Source organism: Lepeophtheirus salmonis, chromosome 3 (assembly GCF_016086655.4).
Source record: "Lepeophtheirus salmonis chromosome 3, UVic_Lsal_1.4, whole genome shotgun sequence".
Classification (NCBI taxonomy): Eukaryota; Metazoa; Arthropoda; class Copepoda; order Siphonostomatoida; family Caligidae; genus Lepeophtheirus; species Lepeophtheirus salmonis.
The window spans coordinates 21,692,335-21,713,762 of NC_052133.2; the positions used below are offsets into that span (position 1 = coordinate 21,692,335).

A 21,428-nucleotide genomic window follows, 5' to 3' on the forward strand; every position below is an offset into this window, starting at 1 on the left:
CCTTAGTCTGTTGAAGCCGGGCATGGATACAAACATTATCTTTAGTAATGATAAGTTTTTTCTGTTAAGGCTAAATGAAGCTGTCATAATGATTGGTTAATTGCTATAAAAAGATCTTATATACTTGAGAACCATCAAGAGATCCGGTAGCCACAAACATCATAATATATATTTTTTATTATTATTAAATATAATCGGTTCTATTTTTACATACATACAAATTTATATTTTGTGACCGTCAAAACAAAAGCCAGCTAGAATGATTGTTTTATATGTTAAGTATGAATTTATATTCTTTGACAAATAATCGTCAATTTATATCAATAAATTATTTTTCATAACAATTTATACGACCTATAAATTGCACAAAATTATCCAAAATTGATAATCACAATGAAAAAAAAAAAGGATTAATAGATATATTATATTTTAAATGGGACATAATGGGTCTAATATAAGTATTCTAAATCAAATAAAGGTTCTAAATTACAGCTAAAATTATGAAGGTATCTTAATTGGTCCATCCAATTTGAATACAAAACTTTTAATTGACTCAAATATGTCTATGAAGTATTTGCCTGCGTGTAACATATGCAGAGTGTGGCAACGAATCATGCAGTAGGATTTAAACTTGTTGAGAGCTCGTACTCATTATTTTAAACTATTTTACGTTACATTAGCTAATTCTATGATCAAATTAGAACATTTGTTTTTTTAAAACAACATTCGTATTACAATCTAGAGCGATGATGGAGGTTCAAAGAAAAAGGACTTGCTCGACGCCCATGTCAAGATGGGAATTTTTTTAGGATCGTTGGCTACTTGGAGAGGCTCGTTTTCTTTGGGATGAACCTGAAAAAGGATGGCCTGAGTCCTGGAAGTGTTAATCCCAACAAAATTTGGTCTCCAGCCTTTTTGGACTCGGTGAAGGGGAAGATAGATAGACCCCCGATGAAAAACATGAGAAAGATAGCCAATTTTTGAAATAAATAAAAAAATAAATCCAAAAACCAAGCCCCCGCAAATTAATATCCTACAGAAGCCCCTGAAGGGATTCTGGTCAAAGGACTTTTGACCAACTTCAAGCCCGGACCCGAATCCCCTGGACTATGGTGTGTGGGGCACCATTGAGATGAAGGCTTGTGCGACCTCTCAACACAATGTGGAGTCCTTGAAGGCTGCAGTGGGCAAGGAGTGGAAGCACATGAGCGAGGACTTTCTGAAGACAACTTGCTTGGTCGTCCGCCCCAGGATCGAGCTCATGCTTGAGGCCAAGGGAGGATGCCAATAGTTGGGAGGGCTTAGTTAAGTACTACAAACTGTTTTTTTTCTTCCAAAGAAAGATTGAATAAAAATTACATCGCGTAATCTGAATAGGTAATTAATCCACGGTCCCCAACTTTTAAAGCCTAGATATTCAAGTCACTGACTAGATTTGAATCAGCTCTAGCTGTTGGGAAAAGGAATATTAACCCTCCGTTCTTCCCCCAGAGACAGAAATACTCATTGTAATATCTGGATTATATACTGTTTTTGTACGTCCTTCCATATCCATTAATTTTTTTAGCAAATACTTGGCTTAGCCGCCATTACCGAACAAATCCTTGAGTGGTCAGGATTACAATGACGTTTTTTTTTTTCATATCAGAAGTGGAGATATGACAGGTTGCAGACCCAGATGTACAGTAACGAGGTACAGTATAAGTAAACTTGTATTATCCGAAAAGATCCGAGAACCATACTGGTTTGGGTACTCGAACTTTTTACGGATCTTAAACAAAGATTCTACAGATTTTTCGAATCTTGAAAAGCTTATAATATTTTTTAATCCTAATTTAAATTTTTTTTATTATCCATATTGAACGTATCATTTCTAATAACCTTGATTAGTACTTGGAGTGACATTTACATAAACAGTGATATTGTGAACGTTTTTACCTTTATTGTATCACACGGCCTTTCCTTCGAAAAGAAATAGAAAAAAAAAGCCATAAATCAGTTGGTAGTTAGACAATTCTAATTCAACCAATCAACGTTCTTAACACTGATTAAGAAAAAAGAAATGGTTATTCCATAGAGCATTGAATAATTTTCAACTATTATTAAATAATAATTCCATAGTTGGAAGAATTACGTAAATAGAAACCGATTTTGAGCTTCTTTTCTATTGCTTTTCAGAGGAAAGTTTGCAAGATACAGTATTTCTAAAGACGTTCCCAATGTTATACTAAGAATAATAATTATTATTATGTTCTACTTGCAACATTATTGGGTATTGACTGTTTCAGACTCATAAAAAATGTAACAGTGATCCGGATCAATCATATTAAGGTCCGAACTTAGGGTAAAATGTTCATACAATTTGATTCAAGTATCGATCTAATTTTAGTCTTGGATGCGAAAGTTAAACTATTTACCTGAAATTTACCCAAATATTTGCGTTGACTGTTTCGAACCGGCCCGGATCTGAGAAAATATAAATATGTACTATCTTTGATCAAAATTACTTATAATTTACAACTCTATCCAGAGTTAGGAGCAGGGATATTAATTTCAGAAGTTGTGTTCCTATTTAGGAACATTTCTCTTTCTAATTCATTTTTCCATTTTTCATTTACTGTGAAATTTAAATAATCGGTATGACTTGTACTCCCTCTCTATGAGGAAGTACATTTATCTGGTGTCAGGAGAGGTTGCTTACGGAAAATTTGTAGAGGGAAAGTTTGTACTGGGATAACTCGCACTGGGAATATTTGTATGGGATAAAACTCACTGGGGAGGGGGGTGGAAGATTCGCATCCTTTATATAATATAAATAATAATCTCACTTATGTAATTACTAATGTGTTCGAACCAGAGACAAAATAAGTAATATTAATAAATATCAGAGACGTATTATAAACAAACATGACAGTAACTCGAATGAAAGAAGTGTAATTCACTTAATTATCGTTATACTTTAGATATAATGCTTTATTCAGATTAGAAAAGATTCATGAATGGACGAACAAGACAAGAGCAGTGATTTCCTCTTCGTTATAAGCCAGGATCTATCAGTAGAAGAGGTGGTTGGATGTGTTGAGGCAAATCACAAAGAGGAGTCGAGTAAACGCTCAAAGTTTGGATGGTATGAGAGCACGAAGAAATGAGATATGTACGGGAGGAAAAATGTAGAGCTCAGTACATTTAAAGCAACCTAGAATTGAAATAGAGAGATGAGAACAATGTGCTTTGTTTCTTCATTAATCTTCTTTCTCATTTGAAGAGTAGGAAGCAGTCTGTTATACGTAGTCAAATTAAGGGACTTGACTCCTTGGTGCTAGAACTGGGAATTCATACCTCCAATGTCCAACTTTTTTTCCCTAAACTAATGTGACTTTTTTCGAAAAAAGTGTTTTCCTTTTAATTGAACATATTTTCCAAAAAGATGTTCGAGAACACCTATAACAGGGGATGCCTGCACGCCATACTTCCTTACACTTCCTGCCGCACGAACAAATCACAAACGATGGAAGGAGTCCTCGGGCTTAAAGCCACCCAATTGTAGCTTCATCGGATGCAGGTGCATTGAAGATATCTGCACGTATGTTTCCTCTACTAAATTCACGAATAGAATGGGGCTATGAGGAATTATGAGTATAATAATGACCGTTGGTCTACTTTGAACGATCCAGATCATCATGTAAAAAATTATCATGGTGATGTATTTATGTATTGATTGATGCATTTTAATATATTAGGTTGCTGTAGAATCTAGTTGAGTGTAGGGAAAAAAGTTCTTGGTTCTTGGAAAGAGAGAGAGAAAAAATAATAAAGGAAGAATAATTAGGAAGAAAAAGTGGTGATGGTGGATTTTAGTAAACATACCCCGAATTTTCCCAGTGTAAGTTTTCCCAGTACACACTTTCTCTATTCAAATTTTACGTTTTCCTAGATCCCATTTGTCTCATCTAAAATATTGGACCCTTCTACAAAAGAGTGTCTATCTTTTTTTCTTTTTTTTTTTTTGTATTTTGGAAGAGTACTGAGGATTTAATAAAGGTGAAACTTGATACTATATCATTGAATGCACACATGACGTATTGATAACAAATATGATCTGTAAAGAGTGCCGTTCATCGGTCTATATATAAGAAAGTACAATGTACGTTTATAACATGTAAATAACGACTGAATTGTTTGCATAGTCTTGATAGACCCTTAGAGATTCAAGTCGTCGACAATGATCCTTTTTATTCTTCCTTGCGTCTTTTTCTTTACATCAAGTAAGTTTTTTTTAAATCTTTTTAAGGTCCAGTCTTATCATTCAATTATGATTATCAAGTCGAAGGAATCCCTCTTTTTCCGGATTCAAATATTAAGTACAATGGTGAGTTCAATCCTTCCTGCTTGATATAGATTTAACTTTAAATAATAATCATAATTAATTATTGATCTGTCATAGGTGTATGTCCAATAAATTTCTTTTACTATCCTAAAACGGGCCTCTGTTACTATAAATCCCCATTTCCACACAGTTATGTGTATGCAAAAGAAATTTGTGGAAGAATGTTTGGAAACATGAGAGGTATCGTTCTTGCCTCGATTCAAGACGAGACATTAAGAAGAACGTTTTTTGGTATGAGTTATAATTAAGGATGTGAAAGTTGTCGAAATAAAAAATATGGTATATTTGAAATAAGACATACTTGCTGAAAAAGATCATTACTATATATAGGGTGGGGATTTTAAATCTGGAACAAGTTTAGAGCTCAATATCTTGGCAATCATGAGATATATTATATATCTCATGACAGTATGTTCCTCAAATTTAGCTAACAAATCTGTATATAAAAAACACAAAATCCATGAGATGTCCTCAGAATACGAACGCTGTGTGGCTATTGTTGTTTGCCACACATGCCGGACGCATGTCCAAATACGCAAATAACTCCCGGGATAAGGATGATAGAGTGCTTAAATTGATGTAAACAGATTTGTTGACATGCAAGAATTTTCAATTGGGGCAGTTTGCTTAAATCGGTTAATTGGAACCGGATGTATCCCTGAAAACCCACTGAAAACCCAACATTTAAAGACCTTATGTTTTGGGCAAAATAAATGTGGCCTGCCAGATCTGAACCCCTTGGACTACTATGTGTTGAAGAGAAAGTCCAATAAACATGCAATTAACACTTTCGACTCATTACAGGCTTCCATTCTCGAAGCAGTGGTCAAGATAGGCAAAGAGGTCCACATCAAGGCCTGTAACAGATTCTGAGCTATGTTGGGTGGTAAAGTTGATGGTGGAGGTGGTTGGTTTAGTGATTGACTCCACTCTGAACCTCGGTATGTAAGTGCTAAAGATTTGTAAATTGCTTAATTAATTTTTTGCAAAAAAATTGATATATACATTATCCTTAAATTTTTCGGATTTAAAATCCCCACCCAGTAGTGGTCCTTACTCACTTTTCACTTTTGAACCTTTCAAATATGGATAAGTAATTAATAAAAGCACTTACATTTTACAGCTTACCATCAAATACTTTTTTTTAAATTTACGTTGGCGAAGATTTCGACAATTTTCACAGCTCTTTTCATTATAAATATACCCAACAAACATTTCAATGCTCAACTCTGGCATATATCTAGCGTATCGTATATTTACCAAACCTTTGAAAGTTAGTTTATTGATATATACTAGTAAGTGTTAAAAGACTAAGTACAAAAAAAGTAACTATATGCTATTTTTTAAATGCTGAGTAAAAAACTACTACCAGTAGGAAGTAATTGTGTCATGGGTGCAGATATAACTTTTCCGGGGGACATAATCATTTAAGGCAGTAGACCATTTGAATTTCTTGTAATAGCCCCCCCCATACCCCCCCAGCTAGCCCCCCATACCCCCCCAGCTCTAAAAATTACATATTCTTCAGAAAACAAGCTACCCTTAAAATAAGTGATTTTACCTTTAATTATAGAAATAAATTACATTTTTGCTTTTATGATTAAAAAATATATTATAAAATAACCCTAAGCCCCTACCGACGCTCTTGATTTGTATAAAGAGGCCTTGATAGTCTTTTAATAGGAGCAAAAAATTTGTGTTATGTGAGATCCGCGTTGTACGGGAACTTTTTATTACTAAAACACGTCAAATAGGAGAAATTGTTATTCAAAGTCTACTTTTTATATATTTTCCTTGATTTTTAGTATGATTAGGAGAATAAAAATATCTTATTTACAATACTTTATAATTTAAAATAATATATGCCAAACAAGAAAAGTTTGTAACATAATTTTAAAATTTAATCTTAATCGAGTATTAACTGGATTTTTAATCCAGTTATTTCAATACTTTAAAATTGAAATAATCGGTATTTAAACAATTTTTATTCAGAATTTTTTTAAATGAAAGTTTTTTTATGTTAAATAATAAGGAAAACTTTTAAGTCTAGGTATCTAATCATACGGCACACTCCCCCCTTATGCAAAATTATACACTTTTATAATATGAAGTATGAACAAACCCCACGACCACTACAAATATTCTGGTTTACCTATATATATAGTCTTATATAATTAATTATTATAACATATAAAAACGCAATATGAGGGCAATTTACCGCACTAAACTGTGAGTCAGAATAATTTCAAACACATCCTTTACGTCTTATGGCTAAACACCGCTGGTATATATCTGTAAAACGCTGTGTAAATATACCAATGCATAGCAAATACTATTTTGCTCTCTAATTGCATATAGTTCGCTCTAAGCCAACGAAATGTTTGTTGGGTATGTAGTATATATATTCATATATATATTGATTATAATTTTCATAGAAAATAGGCAGTTCTTTCTCGGAATAAATGATATCAAACAGGAAGGACATTTTGTTTGGGAAAATGGCAAAGTATTTGAGGGGCATTATCCTTGGGATGATATCCTTGACTGCGGATATTATAGCCCCAGTACAGGATGGGGTCTTTTCATATGCGATATTAGAAACCCCTACGTTTGTCAGACAAAATCAAGTAAAAACTTTATCTAATGATCTACTGAGTGGTTTTGAATTAGAGTCCCATCAAAAAAAAAAAAAAAATGTTTCACAGATTTAGATTATTGGAATATGTATTAATACTATTTTCACAGGTTCAATATTGTTAAACAATTGACTAATGATTCATCCATTGTTTTTGCCCTTGTTTGGCGGTCACAACTTGTCACTGATTTGTAGCTATTACGCACAACGTGTGTCAGGATTTTCTCCATGGGGGCCATCAAGGAGTCATTGCTAGGTCTGAAAACTACGGGGGTCTCCCCTCGAACATAATCTAAGTTGTAAAGTAATGATCACGTGAAGTGTACTCAAAATTATCTTTTCATCATTCTTGCACTCTATTTGTAATATTTTTTTCTAATATTTATGAATTATTTGTGTATATCGAAATCTTTACACGGACTATTTTTAGTTTCATGACCTTAAAGTGAATGGGACACTAATTCTCGACCACTCTGTTTTTAGAATAGTCTTATTTTTATTACGTAACATATACTAAACAGCAGTACATTGTGATGGGGATTATTTCTACTATGACAAAACTAGTAGATGCTACAAGATATCAAATATCTCAGTTTCCTATTCCGCTGCACTGGACAATTGTAAAAACGATATTTCAGAGCATGATACTCGAGCTGCAACAATTAGCGACCCTACTCTCCTTCAACACATATTAGGTACGTATGTTGTACTTTTCCTAAGTATGAATAGGAAATGGAAAACTCTCAAAACGTATTACACTTAGAGCACTCGGATCCCTTCTTTGTGGGCATCAGTGATCGAGAGAGGGAAGGCCACTTTGTTGACACAAATGATGAGGGGTATCCACATCCTCCCTGGTATGAGGACAGGCGTTGTAAGAGCTATTACTACCCACATGGGTGGGATAGAGTCAATTGTAATAAAGAGATGAGATACATTTGTCAGTCTCTTCGAGAGGAAAAGTGTAAGACACTTTTTAACAAATATATTATGTATATACCGGGCCGTGCAGAATTATTTACCGATTTTTGTTCAGAACATATCACAGACAATAATGACATTTCGAATGAGTTGAGAAACAATTTATTCATACATTTTTAGAATAATAAAATAGTTTGTAATCAAATTTAATCAATATAGCCACCATTTGACTCAATGACACTGGTCAGGCGACGTCTGCAGCTGCCACAGACTTGCTGGATGTAATCGGCGTCCATGGAGCCCCAAGCCTTGTTGATAGCAGCCTTTAAGGCATTTATGTTCTTGTATCGTTTTTTGAAGGCCTTGGTCTCCACGTGCGCCTAGATAGAGAAGTCTAGTGGGTTCACATCTGGGCTGTGAGGGGCCAGTAGTCCTTGGATTTTCTTGGCACGCTCAAGTCTGACTTCTTGCTGACGTTCAGTTAGCAGAGGGCGTTCAGTACGCCTCAGAGACTTTCCTCCAGCCCTTTTCAATGCCCTTGAAACAGTTGATCTCGACGTTCCCATCTTTCTGACCATTCTGGCAATGGACCTGTTGGGAATCCTCTTGAATACTGCCTTTACTTGCCTTGTTGAGACAGTGGGCTTCCTGCCATCCCCAGGGGAATGCTTGAGATCACCCCCAGCCTCCAAGCGCTTGGAAACGTTGTAAATTGTCTTCAACGCGCCCCCAACCTGTTCCTTAATGTTGTTATGAGGCACTCCCACTCGGAGGAGGGCTGTAATTTCGATCCTCTTTTTTTCCTGATTGGACATGGTCTCACGTGTGGAAGTTGTTATGCTCTCACAGTAAGGATTTTTGTTTATTTTAACAGTAAAAATACGAAACAATCAGATTGGTTGCCACAAAACCTCTTAAAAAGTATATTCACATCATCGGTAAATAATTTTGCACGGCCCGGTATCATTTCTGTATTTTGTAAACTCTTGATTCACAGTTTACTGCTCCTCGGGATTTACGTATCACAAATCTCCGGATACATGCTATCGAGTCTCAAATGGTACTTATGATTATTTCAATGCAATTAAGGACTGTCAAGATCATGGTGGGCACCTTGCATCCTTTGTCTTCATTGGAAGTATATGTTTATTTACTTACTTTAACTAAAGTGATATTTTGTACAAGTATATACTGGTATCTACGAGGGTGGTCTGAAAATTTGTCTTACCTAACAAAGGTACAAGACATTTTTTTGGATTTTTTAATTTAATTTTTCAACATAGTCTCCTTGTTACTTTACACATTTCTCCCAGAGATTCTCCAATCTCTTACCTCGTCCAAATAGTACAATCACTTTTCCAGCCAACAATTTTTCCGGCATTTTTTGAAGCCGGTTCCCATATTGCAGTTCATTGTTTGGACTGTATTTTTGTTTAAGGCGTATAATGCTCTATGTAAGTTTCATATACAACAGTAATTAATCCGCAATTAACTCGAATTGATTGGGCTAAGCTTCAATACTCGACTTTGTTCATTTTCACAAAAACAATCAAATCAACTCACTCAAACGACTGTTACTTAGTAACTGTCAATATATGCTAAATATATGTGATTAGCTTTTATTTACAAGTGCTGCCGTCTTCACTTTAGGTCAGAGATCTTTCAGACAACCCTCATAATATTACATACTGTGTTCAGGGAATAAACGATCTATAAATAGAATGTTCAAGTTGAAACTCAAAATTAAGATGAATCAATTACATTGAATGTTCTTACTCTAGCAAAGGATTACTTGGCCTGTTTTTCAGGCCAAGGAGGGACTTGAAATCTTGAAAATTGAAATTTCTTCTTAATTCTTAGACCCACCCTTCATTGCAGGAAAGCATTATAATAGAATGCTCAGATATTTATATAAAATTTATTGTTATGAATTTACAAAATAATAATGTCTTTTAAACTTCAAATAACATGCAAACATACATCCATGAAAAAATTTGTCCAGATGAGAAGTCCATATTTTATTTCAGTCGACAATTTACCTAATCGAAAATTGGTGAAGAAAATTCTAAAAAAATGGTTTGCACTATTTTTGCAAAAATAAATAGTATTTATTGACATTATATATACTTGCAAAAACAAAAAAAATATAGTATATAATTTTGTCGAAAAAATAACCATAGATAATTGATTCATATTTTAAATTATGAAATAAAATGTTTCGGACTTTAAAATACAATATTGTGCTGTCTGAGTCTAAAATGTTATGCCAAAAATGGATCGCTTTGTTGCGTTTCTTCTTAACAATTGAAAATTAACGTTTGATGAAAAGAAATGATTTACAAAAAATAGTTTTTGTGGTTTGAATATAGAACTATCCTCCTAAAAAAAATAAAAAATCAGCACACTTATCTTAGCCAGACTCGACTTCAGTTCTGCTATAAACAATATTGTTCAATAAGCATACAAAGAAGAAATATTTAGTAAAAAAGTATCTTAATGATTCCAGAGTAAACTGCTCAACCCAACTCCGTTATGAAATTCTTGAACGACTACTGATACAATTCAAATATATGAGGCACTAAAAATGTGGTTATTTCTAAATTGTTACTTTCTAGGAAATTTCCTGGACAGACCTGCAAATTTGTATAATTTTTCTCTGTACTTTGTCCCCCATTTTTTTTTGAATTTGTAACCGTAATTCTGTCTCTAAAAATGAGCTTAAAAAAAAGTCATATTATCCATATCAATCGTATCGGTGTAATCGGTATTATTGAACCTATTCCGATACTTCAAAAAATACGGATTCTTGCCAATTCTAATGCATTGGTACAACTCTAAAAAATACAAGTGTTTTTCAATGGATTCTCTTCTATAACTTGGCCAGATCCGAGATCTTCAACAAAAAGGAAAGCCTCATTGCAGTTCTATTAAACTTCTTTTAACACCAATTTATTTTTCAATTTGAAAGTGAGAAAGTTTGGGTTATATTGGAAATATTGTAAACCATTTCCTTCACTCATATTCTTCCGTCAGTTCTTTAGTTACCAATCTTTGAATAAAAACTAAAGAAATTTCAAAAATAATAAATTAAATTAATATAAGAATTTATAAAAAAAATTTGTTTTACTAATTTCATAGACACATTCATTTATTCCCATTTAAAAGAAGGGAACCAATCAACAGCATTTGCAAATTTTATAAACGTTGTGTCTCTTAGAGCTCTCTCGATTTCTCAATATATAAAAAAAGTCCATCATTAAATACCTTTTTCCAAATGAATCTTCATTGTAGCTATTTCGTAGCAAGACTAATTTTCTTGTGATATAAAGATTACATTCAGCCTGGATTTTCTACTATTCAATATATTTTCACTCATAAAACTATCCAACAAAATCAAACTTTTTTATATGTACTAGAACAGCATATACTCACCTTAATTCAATTTAATCCCCTGATTCTAAAATTGACCAATTTTTTCTCTCAGAGATCTCAATTGATAATAAAAGTCCATATTTATTGGTATGCCACAGCAAGAAGAGATAGACACAAAGAGAGAGAAGGATAAAAGAGATAGAAACAAAGAAAGAGAAGAATAAAAGAGATAGAAACAAAGAGAGAGAAGAATAAAAGAGATAGACACAAAGAGAGAGAAAAAGAAAACGGATTTGCTCCGAGGACTTCCTTGAATATACGTCTTTTGGAATACCTCACTATCTACGGGTATGCAACGAGTCAACTTGTGTCCATGGAGCTTGAAATAATTTATTTATACAGGTTGAGACATCAGGTTTAATGTTATAACAAATTGTATAATATATCTCCTTTTTTTTTTCTCATTCTTTGTTTCTATCTCTTTTCTTCATCTTTCTGACGTCTCAGGAACTTTAATTTGAATTTATTTTTCCCATTAATATTTTTAAAACATATATTGGGGAACAAAACTCAAGGGATATGAACTGAAAAATGAGTGTTCTTTGGTGCACCCATTTGACTCCATCTCAACTATTTCAATTCAACAGGGTTCAAGAGTTGACCCTTTTGATTAAAAACAGCTGACTTAACGTACTATGAACTAAATAATTTTTGTGTCAATTTATATAAATCAAGGACCTTTGTGTCATTTAATACTCAACATTGATAAAATTATCAATCCAATCTTTATAATATTCAAACAATAATTAACACCTGGCAACAAAAATAGGCTAGATACTATGAGTATTTTTTCTTCATTTTTGTTGTGAGTGAGTGGATAAAAATCTCAACATGATGAGAATGATAAAGTCTATAATTAAAACTTAATTAAGAATAGAACTTTAAAAGTACTTAAGGTTTTACTAAATGAATTCAATTGGTAAACTGATGTATGTAGATACTTTCATTAAATATATTTTGTTATGTTGCTATGTAGAGGGCGTTTTATAATATGGGATCTATGGTTCTTTTATAGGTAATAATAGTACTTGGAAAACTACACTCGGGAAGATTGCCCTGGAGAAAATTGCTATGTAGAAAAATTAGAGAAAATTGCCCGTGTTTTGTTCAAACTTCAAGATGAATAATAAGACATTATAAATTGGCTTAATGTTATTTATAACGAATATCTAAATATATTTGTTTGTTCCATTCTCCATGGGAGTACCTTCAAGTGTGAGTAATATACTTGCAATATAATTTACCTTGCAATTATTTGAATTCATTCCAATTTTTAAAAAAAAGGTGATAAAGAAGAGTGGTAAGGAAGGGGGAGATGGGATAAATAGCTTAGACTCTCTTAAAATATGGTTGAATCCCCTCCATCCTCGGGTTGGCTACAGGATAGTGTGGGATTGCTTGCTAAAAACCACCACCACTTCATCCAAGACATCCAAGAATACCAAAAAATAGTTTTCCAAGCCCTTGGATTCCTTGGATGTATTGGATGAATTGCCAGGGGTTTTTAACAATCTCACACTACCCCCGGGACACTGGCTAATCCGAAGGCGGAGAGTATTCAAACATATTTTAAGGGGCCTTGAGCAATTTATCCCTCATAAACTGCGATAATATTACCTCAATTTGAAAGTACTCTCCTGAAGTATGGATCAATCATATATGTTTAGATATTTGTCCTAAATACTATTAAGTGAATTTATAGGGCGTTGTTATTCATCATGAAGTTTGAGTAAAATACAGGCAATCTTCCTTCACGGTAATTTTCTCGAGGGCAATTTTTCCACAGGCAGTTGTCCGCGTACGGTAATAATTAATGTATTGGATGAATATTAGTAGAACATCAAAATGAAATGATAATCCGAATTATAAACGAAGTTGATAATATTAGTCGACAAATTGTTTGCCCTGGGTTTGAAATATTTTGTTGCTGATTCCCGTTACCACAATAGCCATGAAAATGACATTTATTACCGAAATGTTTCATTTACTATGAATAAACAATAATAGCTTAATAAATATATCGACACATTTTTTCAAGCATGAAATCTGCTAATTGATCTTCTTTACTATGAAGTTTAATTTTACGATAAAATATGAATTTTACATTGTGATCAAAAATGAAGAATTTATTAGACTCTTAAAGAAAGAGTCAATTTTTTGTCATTTTTTTAAGCTCAACCAGCATTTTCTCCCAATTAAAAAGAGATACAGAAATACTAATAAGTTGTTATTTTTTTTAAATGTGGAAGCATGTATCTATAAAATAAATTTATGGCTTCATTTAATCAAGTAAATGTTGCAAAGGAAATACTTCAAAAATACACTCTGTAGGCCACAAACCTAGAAATTTTTGATTTATCAAAGACATTTTCATATTTTTCGAGGTGAAAGCAAACAGGATCCAAGAACACAAAAAAAGTTTCAATATTGTTCATTCTTTTAATTAACTGTTTTATATTATTATGATTAGAACACGTTGATGTAACATTTTTGAATGAATGGGTCATATACAATGATCAAAATTGCACAGTCCATCAGAATGGGCAGTTTGAGCTTAGAGATTGTAATGAAAGACATGCCTACAGTTGTGAACAAAAGCCACGTAAGCCCCTTGTAAAACCGCCTTTTATATCCATTACATGATACATTTTTGGGGAGGGATTTTTCAGAGCACTGCCCGAGGAATTATAGTCTCAATACGGCATTAGATATTTGCTACTTCTTCTCGAAGGACTTGAGAACATATTTTGAAGCTCGAGACGATTGTGCAAGTAATGTCCCCCATGCAAGTTCTGCATTGGTCAATGTGGCAAATGGGAATGTAAAATCCTACATTGAAAGTGAATATTGAGCATACTCATGTGTGGTAAGTGTAGTAACACTTTTATTCAATAGGATCAGTGGACTACCCTGTTTTTGTGGGTGGTAATGATTTGGTTAAGAGAGATGAATTTGTTTGGGAGAGTGACGGACATACTGATGGGCTCCAATGGGAAAACGACCTGGATTGTGGAATTTATGGCAATAATGGGCATGACGTGACCAAATGTGATGACAATCACGCCTATGTTTGTGAATACGAACCAAGTAATTCTTTTACATTTTTCCCAGGATTCTGTAAAATAAAAAATATCATCCACAGAGATCATTTGTCCGGCTAATTATATCAAATTTCCAAATGTCAGCTCTTGCTTCTATTTCTCCAAGGATTATTTGAATTATACAGATGCAAGAAATTCCTGTCCATATACAGCACCCTCCAAATTTAATTCCCGTTTAGCCTCTATTACAGATACCTCTGTTCAGGCTCTTATAGAGGGTTAAGTTAAGCCACAAGACTGACGTCACTCGATAAAAAGGGTATTTCTTCTTTTCTTTTTCAGACCAATATCCAAGTCCTAGATATTTTGGACTCAATGACTTGTCTCATGAGGGCTACCCAGAGTGGGACCTTGGAGATCCATATGACAAGAATCAAGTTTCGCATTGGAATGATAACTATGATTGTGTCTTCTACAATGTCAAAAATTATGGATTAGATCAGTGCAAAGAAACAAAGTATTATGGCTGTGAAACTGAACCATGTGAGTCCCTTGTTCATGAAAAAAACCCCAACTAATTATTGTTTTTCCACTCCTCTTTTCTTGAAAACAGCATTAATTGTGGAACATCAAGGTAAACTATTTCTTAAACTCTTTGTATTTATTATACAAAGAAAGACAAAAAAAGGTTTTTTCCCCAGATTTTTGCTTGCCTGATTACTTGTATTTCCAAGAGTCAAATACCTGCTACCATATCTCAGAACAAAACAGAACATATGAAGAAGCTAGAAAATATTGTAAAAGTAGAAACCCAATCCGCGGCTCCTCACTCGCCTCCGTCAACAAGGAGGATCTCATCAAAATAGTTTCCAGTGAGGCATACTCCCAGATCTTGTTAGGATTTGTTAGTAAATGAAAGCTTTTGAGTCTAGATAAGTTGGGGTCGAAGGAGTTTTTTATTGGACTTTCGGACCTGAAGACTAGGGGTGAGTATGTATGGGAGAACGGAAAAGATTATGAGGATTTGGCCTACAGGATCTCAGACGAAAATAATCAGGATCCAGATTGTGTACTTGCATCAAAAAATCTGAACCGAGTTCGTGGGGATTGTAAAGAAAGCAAGTTATTTCTATGTGAGACCATACCAGGTACTGAAATGCATAATTATATCGGGGCGTCCGCAGGGAGAGGGATAAAGGGTCTTTAGCCCCCCAAAAAAAAAATACAAGGAACTTTGGTTTTTACTAGAAAATTTAATATTTTAATTTTTTTTTCAATAATTGAAATTTAACTAAGTTTTCATAAATTTCTTTGCAAAAAAATTCATTTTTCAAATATTTTTCACAAATTTAATTTATATGAATAACAAGGTTTTTATAATTTTTTTTCCCCAAAAAATTAATTTTCTGTGAATAGATATGGATTTTAGAAATTTTTTCCGAAAAAATTTTATTTATCAAATTTTTTTTTCTAAAAATTTAATTTTTCTGCATATTAATTTTTTTTAAAAAGTTTCATGTTAAAATTTAATTTTGTTTTTTGAATTTTTTTTGAAAACTTTAATTTTTCAAAAAATTTAAAAATTTAATTTTATGTGAATATTTCAACCCCCCTCCCAAGAAAAAAAAATAATAATGCTTTATATGAGTGGAGGCCATAGATGGAAAAAAAAATAGAAGAAAGGGGATTGTATATTTTATATATTAATAGAGCAAAGTTTGTCTGGCTGTCGACCCCTAATAACTCCTAGCAATATTGAGTACTCCCGTAATCAATAAATAAACAGATAGAGTCAAGGCTCTTTTTGACATGATAATCCTTTGTTTAATCTCTTTTACTGTAGCATACTGTCCCTTTGGCTTTTTCTATTTTGAGGCAACGGACACTTGTCTATTTTATTCAAAAGAGAAACTGGATTTCTACCATGCCAAAAATCGATGCAGATCCATGAGCCCAAAAAAGGGATCCCACATGGTAGTAGTAACAGATAAGAGAATGAACTTTCTCCTATTTGGTGAGTAGTGTGACACAATATCCATGATATGAATGATAATAGAATTAGATAAAGACAATACCGGGTGCGGCGAAAAAACCTTTACACTTTCAATCTACAACTTTATCAAGATGCATTTCAGCAACCAGTATTAATAATGTATGTCAATAAATAAAATAAAAACTAATATGAAATGTTGGCTACCCTAATAATCGATGTAGCCACCTTAGCATCAATGATGGCCTTCCAGGCGGTCACAGAAGGACACAGGGCATGCTATGGCTGGATGACCGTGTCCTTGAGGTTGTTTGGGTGACGGACGGTGCAGGCTTTGGATTCAACATACACACAAAAAGTGAAGTTCAATGGGTTTGTATCTGGTGAGTAGGGGGGGGGGCACATTTCTTTGGCAAGAGATACAACTTCTTCTGGGCCATTTTGGACGTGTGTGAAGGCCCACCATCCTGCTGGAACGCCACTTCTATGAGCCATGGTAACAACTTCTCCTCTGTTGGTTTCTTACCAGCGTCCAAAAGTGCACAGACCTAAATTCGTTGGTCACGTTCAGATCACATTTTATTGGCTTCTAAGATACTTAGGATTAGTGTTGTGTCGATCCTTATATATTCCGTAGAGTCCAGTCTAGTCTTAGGACCATTTGTCCTTGGGACCGGTCCTTAACTATCGATCATTGAATTTTTTTCATAAAATATCAATGATTTAATGAGCAAAATAAGATATTTGTAGGAGGAAAACCACTGTCATTGACGTCCCAAGGGATCGATTTAACCTTCTTTAAGGACTGACAAGTGGGACTGGACTGAATGAGACTAAACCGGACATTGGTCCTAAATAAGGAGCTACACAACACTACTTAGGAGAATCTAGTTTTTTTATAGTATTTTACCAGAACAATTTTACTGCATTCACAGAAACCTTGATTTATATAGCAAAAAAGAAGTGTAAAGATTTTTTCTCCGCCCAACCAATTATTGTCCAATCTGATTTATTTAAAAATTATTTCCTGATATTTTGCAAATGGTTAGATGCCCCCTGCATCTAATTGCATTGTTGGTAAGATTTTTTGAAAGGTTTTTTTATTTTAATTTTGTATAAACTTTCTGATTGACATCCTGTTTTTTCCGACTTATATTTCAAATGACATTTTTATCCAGAATGTGAGTAATATTTCTTTCTATTTTTAAAATATTTTTTTTTAGTAAGGCCGATTTTATTTTTTGTCAAAAGATCATCCTTATTTTTTACTACTAAAATATGAAGTACCATTCAACATTTTTTCGGTTACAGCATTTGCCTATTTTTTTTCAAATAATTACATACAAAATCTAAATACTCCCTATGGTATTATAAATGCATTTAAATGTCACACATGGCTTGTTTTGTTTCCCAGCATTTGCAGCTCTTCCATGACAAAAGACAAAATAATAATTAAATAGCAAAAACACTTGAGAAATCTTAATAATATATCAACCTTATATTTTGACTGATTGCATAATATTGGAGTAAATATTAAGGATTTTTGACCGAATTTGATACGATGCAGATGTTTCATATTTTTCCGATATATTGGCCCACGTTTAAATTGAACATTAATGATTCTCATTAGACATGGCCCACCCAGAAGACTTTTATATTGGTCTTACCAAAGGGGATAAGTCCATATTACAGTGGGATAACGGAGATGAGTATGACCCTGAATTGAGTACACCAGTTCTGGTTAAGTCAGGTTTTCATGATGATATTAAAAAATGTTTTGGAGTGAACTCATGGAATGGCCGCCTTACCTACGCATACGAACCTTGGAAATGTGAAGCAAAGCTCCAATTTTTTTGTCAGGTAGCACCAAGTGAGTACCTGGGTATAAACAGAATCTGTTCACATTACTCTTACTTACTTATTTGATACTGTTTTTTATATATTTTTTGAATATTTAGATTATCCACAGCTTCCACCAAGTCCTCCAGAGCTTCATTACAAAGATGAGTATGTAAAATGCAGGTGTATTCTCATAAGTTTATATGTTAAATCAAAAATACTTTATTGTAGTGTTTACTACAATGATGAGTTCACGTAAGTATTCCGACCACTTACATATGATATGTATTCCCAAATAAAATCAACTTTTCATTTAGACCAGAACCTCCATTGGGAACAACACCGGATGTACACATCGGAGTCACCTTTGTGAATATTATATACAATCGCATATGCCGTTAGAGTTTCCTATTTTTGGATAAAGCTTTTTAACTGCAGTTTACTCTATTCGTATAGAAGATATACGTTATTTGGAAAATTGCCTTTTATTAATGCCATTTTCGACATGGTGCTGCTCAGTGGCGCGTTGCAAGCTCCTGGGGGGGGTAGCTAAAAAAGTAGTTAATAGCATTTATTGAAGTTGCAAGGAGGAGCACAAGCTTTCAAAGATGATTTTTGCCGTACTTGCAAAAAACAAAAATGTTAAGAAGAATAATTTCCTAAAGCAAAAAGACCCACCCGTATAACTGGTTGATTTTTGCTGCTAATATTGTAAAAAGTATTTGTTAAAATGGTCAAATATGTCCAAAATACAACATTTTGTAGCATTTCTTCTTAAAAAAAACGTTCGATGAAAAATGATTCAGACAAATTATATATATTTCATTTAAACATCATTTTTTTGCGTCTCAAATTTATATGCAAATGAGTCTCCAGACAAATTTCTAGAAAGTTCATTTATTTTCGCCGATTTTTTTTTTTTTTTTCCCCATCACTTTTTGAGTTAGAATAAATTAATAAAAACATAGTTGTTCGTATAGTTGTTTATTGAGACACCAGGTTTTTTTATATTTATAAGTTAACACCCCATTTAGTCTTCTTGACCTTCAAAAAAAACATATTTGTATTATGGGTATGGAAAAAGTCTTACTAGGTTCAAAAGAGGGGCCCATGCAATGTTTCAACCTCCTAGGTCCAACGGTGTGGACACATACACAAACTCTATTAAATATATCTAGATAGATTATATAACACTGTTGAAATTTTTTGGGTCTAAGCCTTCCCAAACCATAAAAATGCTTTAAACTTTTTATACTTTGAATATGAAAAATTTCTACACGCTGAATGCACTTATATGTTATCTAGCGAGATACCCAACAATGCTCAAAATTATTAGGTGTCGTTAAACTTGACAAATAGACAGACAACTTTGAATTAATATTATGGATAGGATCTCTCCTTTTTTTTTAGTTTGCCACCCTGAGCTTTAGCAACACACGGTCCTTTGTTAAAATGTGTCCTCCACAGACAAACTTTAACCTATCAAGTAGTTAATATAACATTAACACAAATAAGAAAAATAGAACAACATTCACCTTGTCTAGAATAATCAGGTTGCCAACTGATATTATTATTTTAAACGTACAAATATTTAGTATTTCTTATTATCTTTATATATAGCTTTAATTATAATTTTAAAGCTCTGGCGTTTTATTGAGGCCCTTTAGGAGTAAAGAGCTTAGTGCAGTCAGAAAATGTTTTTGCCCAAAGACGAGACCTCTAATGTGCATTGAAGTCCATGATAATTATTATGTTTCTTTTACTTAATATAGGATACTTCCAACCTTACATTGGGTCATTAGAGGGCTATTGTTGGATGGATTTAGTTGCGACATTTTTATTTGCATGTTCAATATTCAAATAGAATTTTGTGGAAGCTAAATTTGTTGTATTATAAATTTGATAAGATCAAGCCATCACTCATGAAATTTTTTTAACCTGTTAATAATTTTTGTGGTAATAAAGCTTTCTTTTTAATAACGGTTTATAAAACAAGTTTTATCAATTAGTACAAGTTTTATTTTTGTTAGATTTTGATAGTATACATTAAATTTTTTGTTTTATATAGTTTTAAAAATCATATCAGAGTGTTGTGTTGACGACACAGATTGTCCATACACCGAACTTGGGTATATGAATACAAGTTGATTTTTCATTTTTACTTTTTATTGACAGGTTTTAGAGGAACAATTATAATATGTAAACCGTGCAAACTTTAATAAACAATATATTTTATTAAATAGTTGAGGATGAATTATTGCTTAAACAATTAGGTATTGCGGATTGTACAAAGGTATTAAAAATGTTTCTTTTTCTGGAATAAATACAATTCCAATTACCCAATTTGGTCAAATTTCACTAATTTAAAATTCTTGCATGACGCCAAATCAGATAGCAACAATTTTTAAATTATTACCTGTGAAGTTATTCACATTCAAAGAATTTTGCAGAATTTCAAATCATGGAAATTATCTGAAAAATTGTTTTTGTGCATTAGAAATTGTAAAGATGAACTGATTTCATTAATAGTACCAATAAAAACTCAGATGCTAAATAAATATTCGTTTTATATCATAAAGTATTCTGTCAGACCAGCTTTTGACAATATTTATTTTTAACGGTAAACACACGTTTCTCACTACTTCAACGCACGAAAGCTATTAATTGATAGTATACACAAGAAAACTTTAGAATCTTGCCTTGAGAATAAAACCACGGCCACCCTGCAACTACTTCTTCAGCCTGATTGCCCCACATTATAAAAAAAGGTTTTTATGGTGCCACATCATGAAAATAGAATATGTCAAAGTATCTCATTCCCAGCAAAAATAGTTTTGGAAATTAATTACCCATTGTCACTTTTATAGGGCTTTCTTTTTTATTGTTGTCTTAAATTAATGCAGTTTTTGGTCAAAAGAATATTATTAAATGGAATGCAGGTATTAGAAATTTAATGATTTGTATCTGTATGTTCATTAGTAACTTATGTTAGAAGTAGTATAGTCCTTTTTGCGGAATAGAATTATTATTATAATATCATTTTATATGTATTGCACATGAATGAAGTTAGTTACAAACACAAAGTCCTCGTAAGAACTTTGCAAGGGGCAGTCGGCAGTCGGAATTGAATAAAACATATATATTCCATAGTTTTTCGACTGCCATTCGATTCCATTCTAACCT

The 21,428-nt window shown here is 33.0% G+C and overlaps 2 protein-coding genes and 1 long non-coding RNA gene across 3 annotated transcripts; all 3 read left to right on the forward strand.

The window, feature by feature from the left end:
• The first annotated feature begins 4,036 nt into the window (after nt 1–4,036).
• On the forward strand, nt 4,037–5,328 carry LOC139904941 (uncharacterized). The gene is made up of 2 exons (XR_011779282.1): nt 4,037–4,666; nt 4,718–5,328. It is a non-coding gene; the product is annotated as an uncharacterized lncRNA (long non-coding RNA).
• Nucleotides 5,329–6,749: 1,421 nt separating this feature from the next.
• Nucleotides 6,750–12,344, forward strand: LOC121114643 (C-type mannose receptor 2). Its single transcript, XM_071887167.1, has 5 exons — nt 6,750–7,014; nt 7,544–7,717; nt 7,786–7,986; nt 8,941–9,081; nt 11,428–12,344. Exons 1-5 carry the CDS (start codon nt 6,765–6,767, stop codon nt 11,484–11,486), a joined length of 825 nt encoding a protein of 274 aa, XP_071743268.1. The 5' UTR covers nt 6,750–6,764; the 3' UTR covers nt 11,487–12,344.
• A 1,570-nt stretch (nt 12,345–13,914) lies between these two features.
• On the forward strand, nt 13,915–20,225 carry LOC121114369 (uncharacterized). The gene is made up of 12 exons (XM_071886849.1): nt 13,915–13,977; nt 14,107–14,215; nt 14,271–14,462; nt 14,732–14,959; nt 15,030–15,050; nt 15,118–15,288; nt 15,349–15,564; nt 16,260–16,430; nt 18,037–18,276; nt 18,365–18,500; nt 18,563–18,614; nt 20,018–20,225. Exons 1-12 carry the CDS (start codon nt 13,915–13,917, stop codon nt 20,045–20,047), a joined length of 1,629 nt encoding a protein of 542 aa, XP_071742950.1. The 3' UTR covers nt 20,048–20,225.
• Nucleotides 20,226–21,428: the final 1,203 nt, after the last annotated feature.

Coding starts and splice junctions, on each gene's coding strand:
- LOC121114643 (XM_071887167.1), top strand. CDS start 6,765: ATGTTTGTTGGGTATGTAGTATATATATTCATATATATATTGATTATA. Junction 7,015..7,543: donor CGTTTGTCAGACAAAATCAA/GTAAAAACTTTA, acceptor TATACTAAACAG/CAGTACATTGTGATGGGGAT. Junction 7,718..7,785: donor TCTCCTTCAACACATATTAG/GTACGTATGTTG, acceptor TATTACACTTAG/AGCACTCGGATCCCTTCTTT.
- LOC121114369 (XM_071886849.1), top strand. CDS start 13,915: ATGGGCAGTTTGAGCTTAGAGATTGTAATGAAAGACATGCCTACAGTT. Junction 14,463..14,731: donor TGTTTGTGAATACGAACCAA/GTAATTCTTTTA, acceptor TCACTCGATAAA/AAGGGTATTTCTTCTTTTCT. Junction 14,960..15,029: donor TGGCTGTGAAACTGAACCAT/GTGAGTCCCTTG, acceptor TCTTGAAAACAG/CATTAATTGTGGAACATCAA.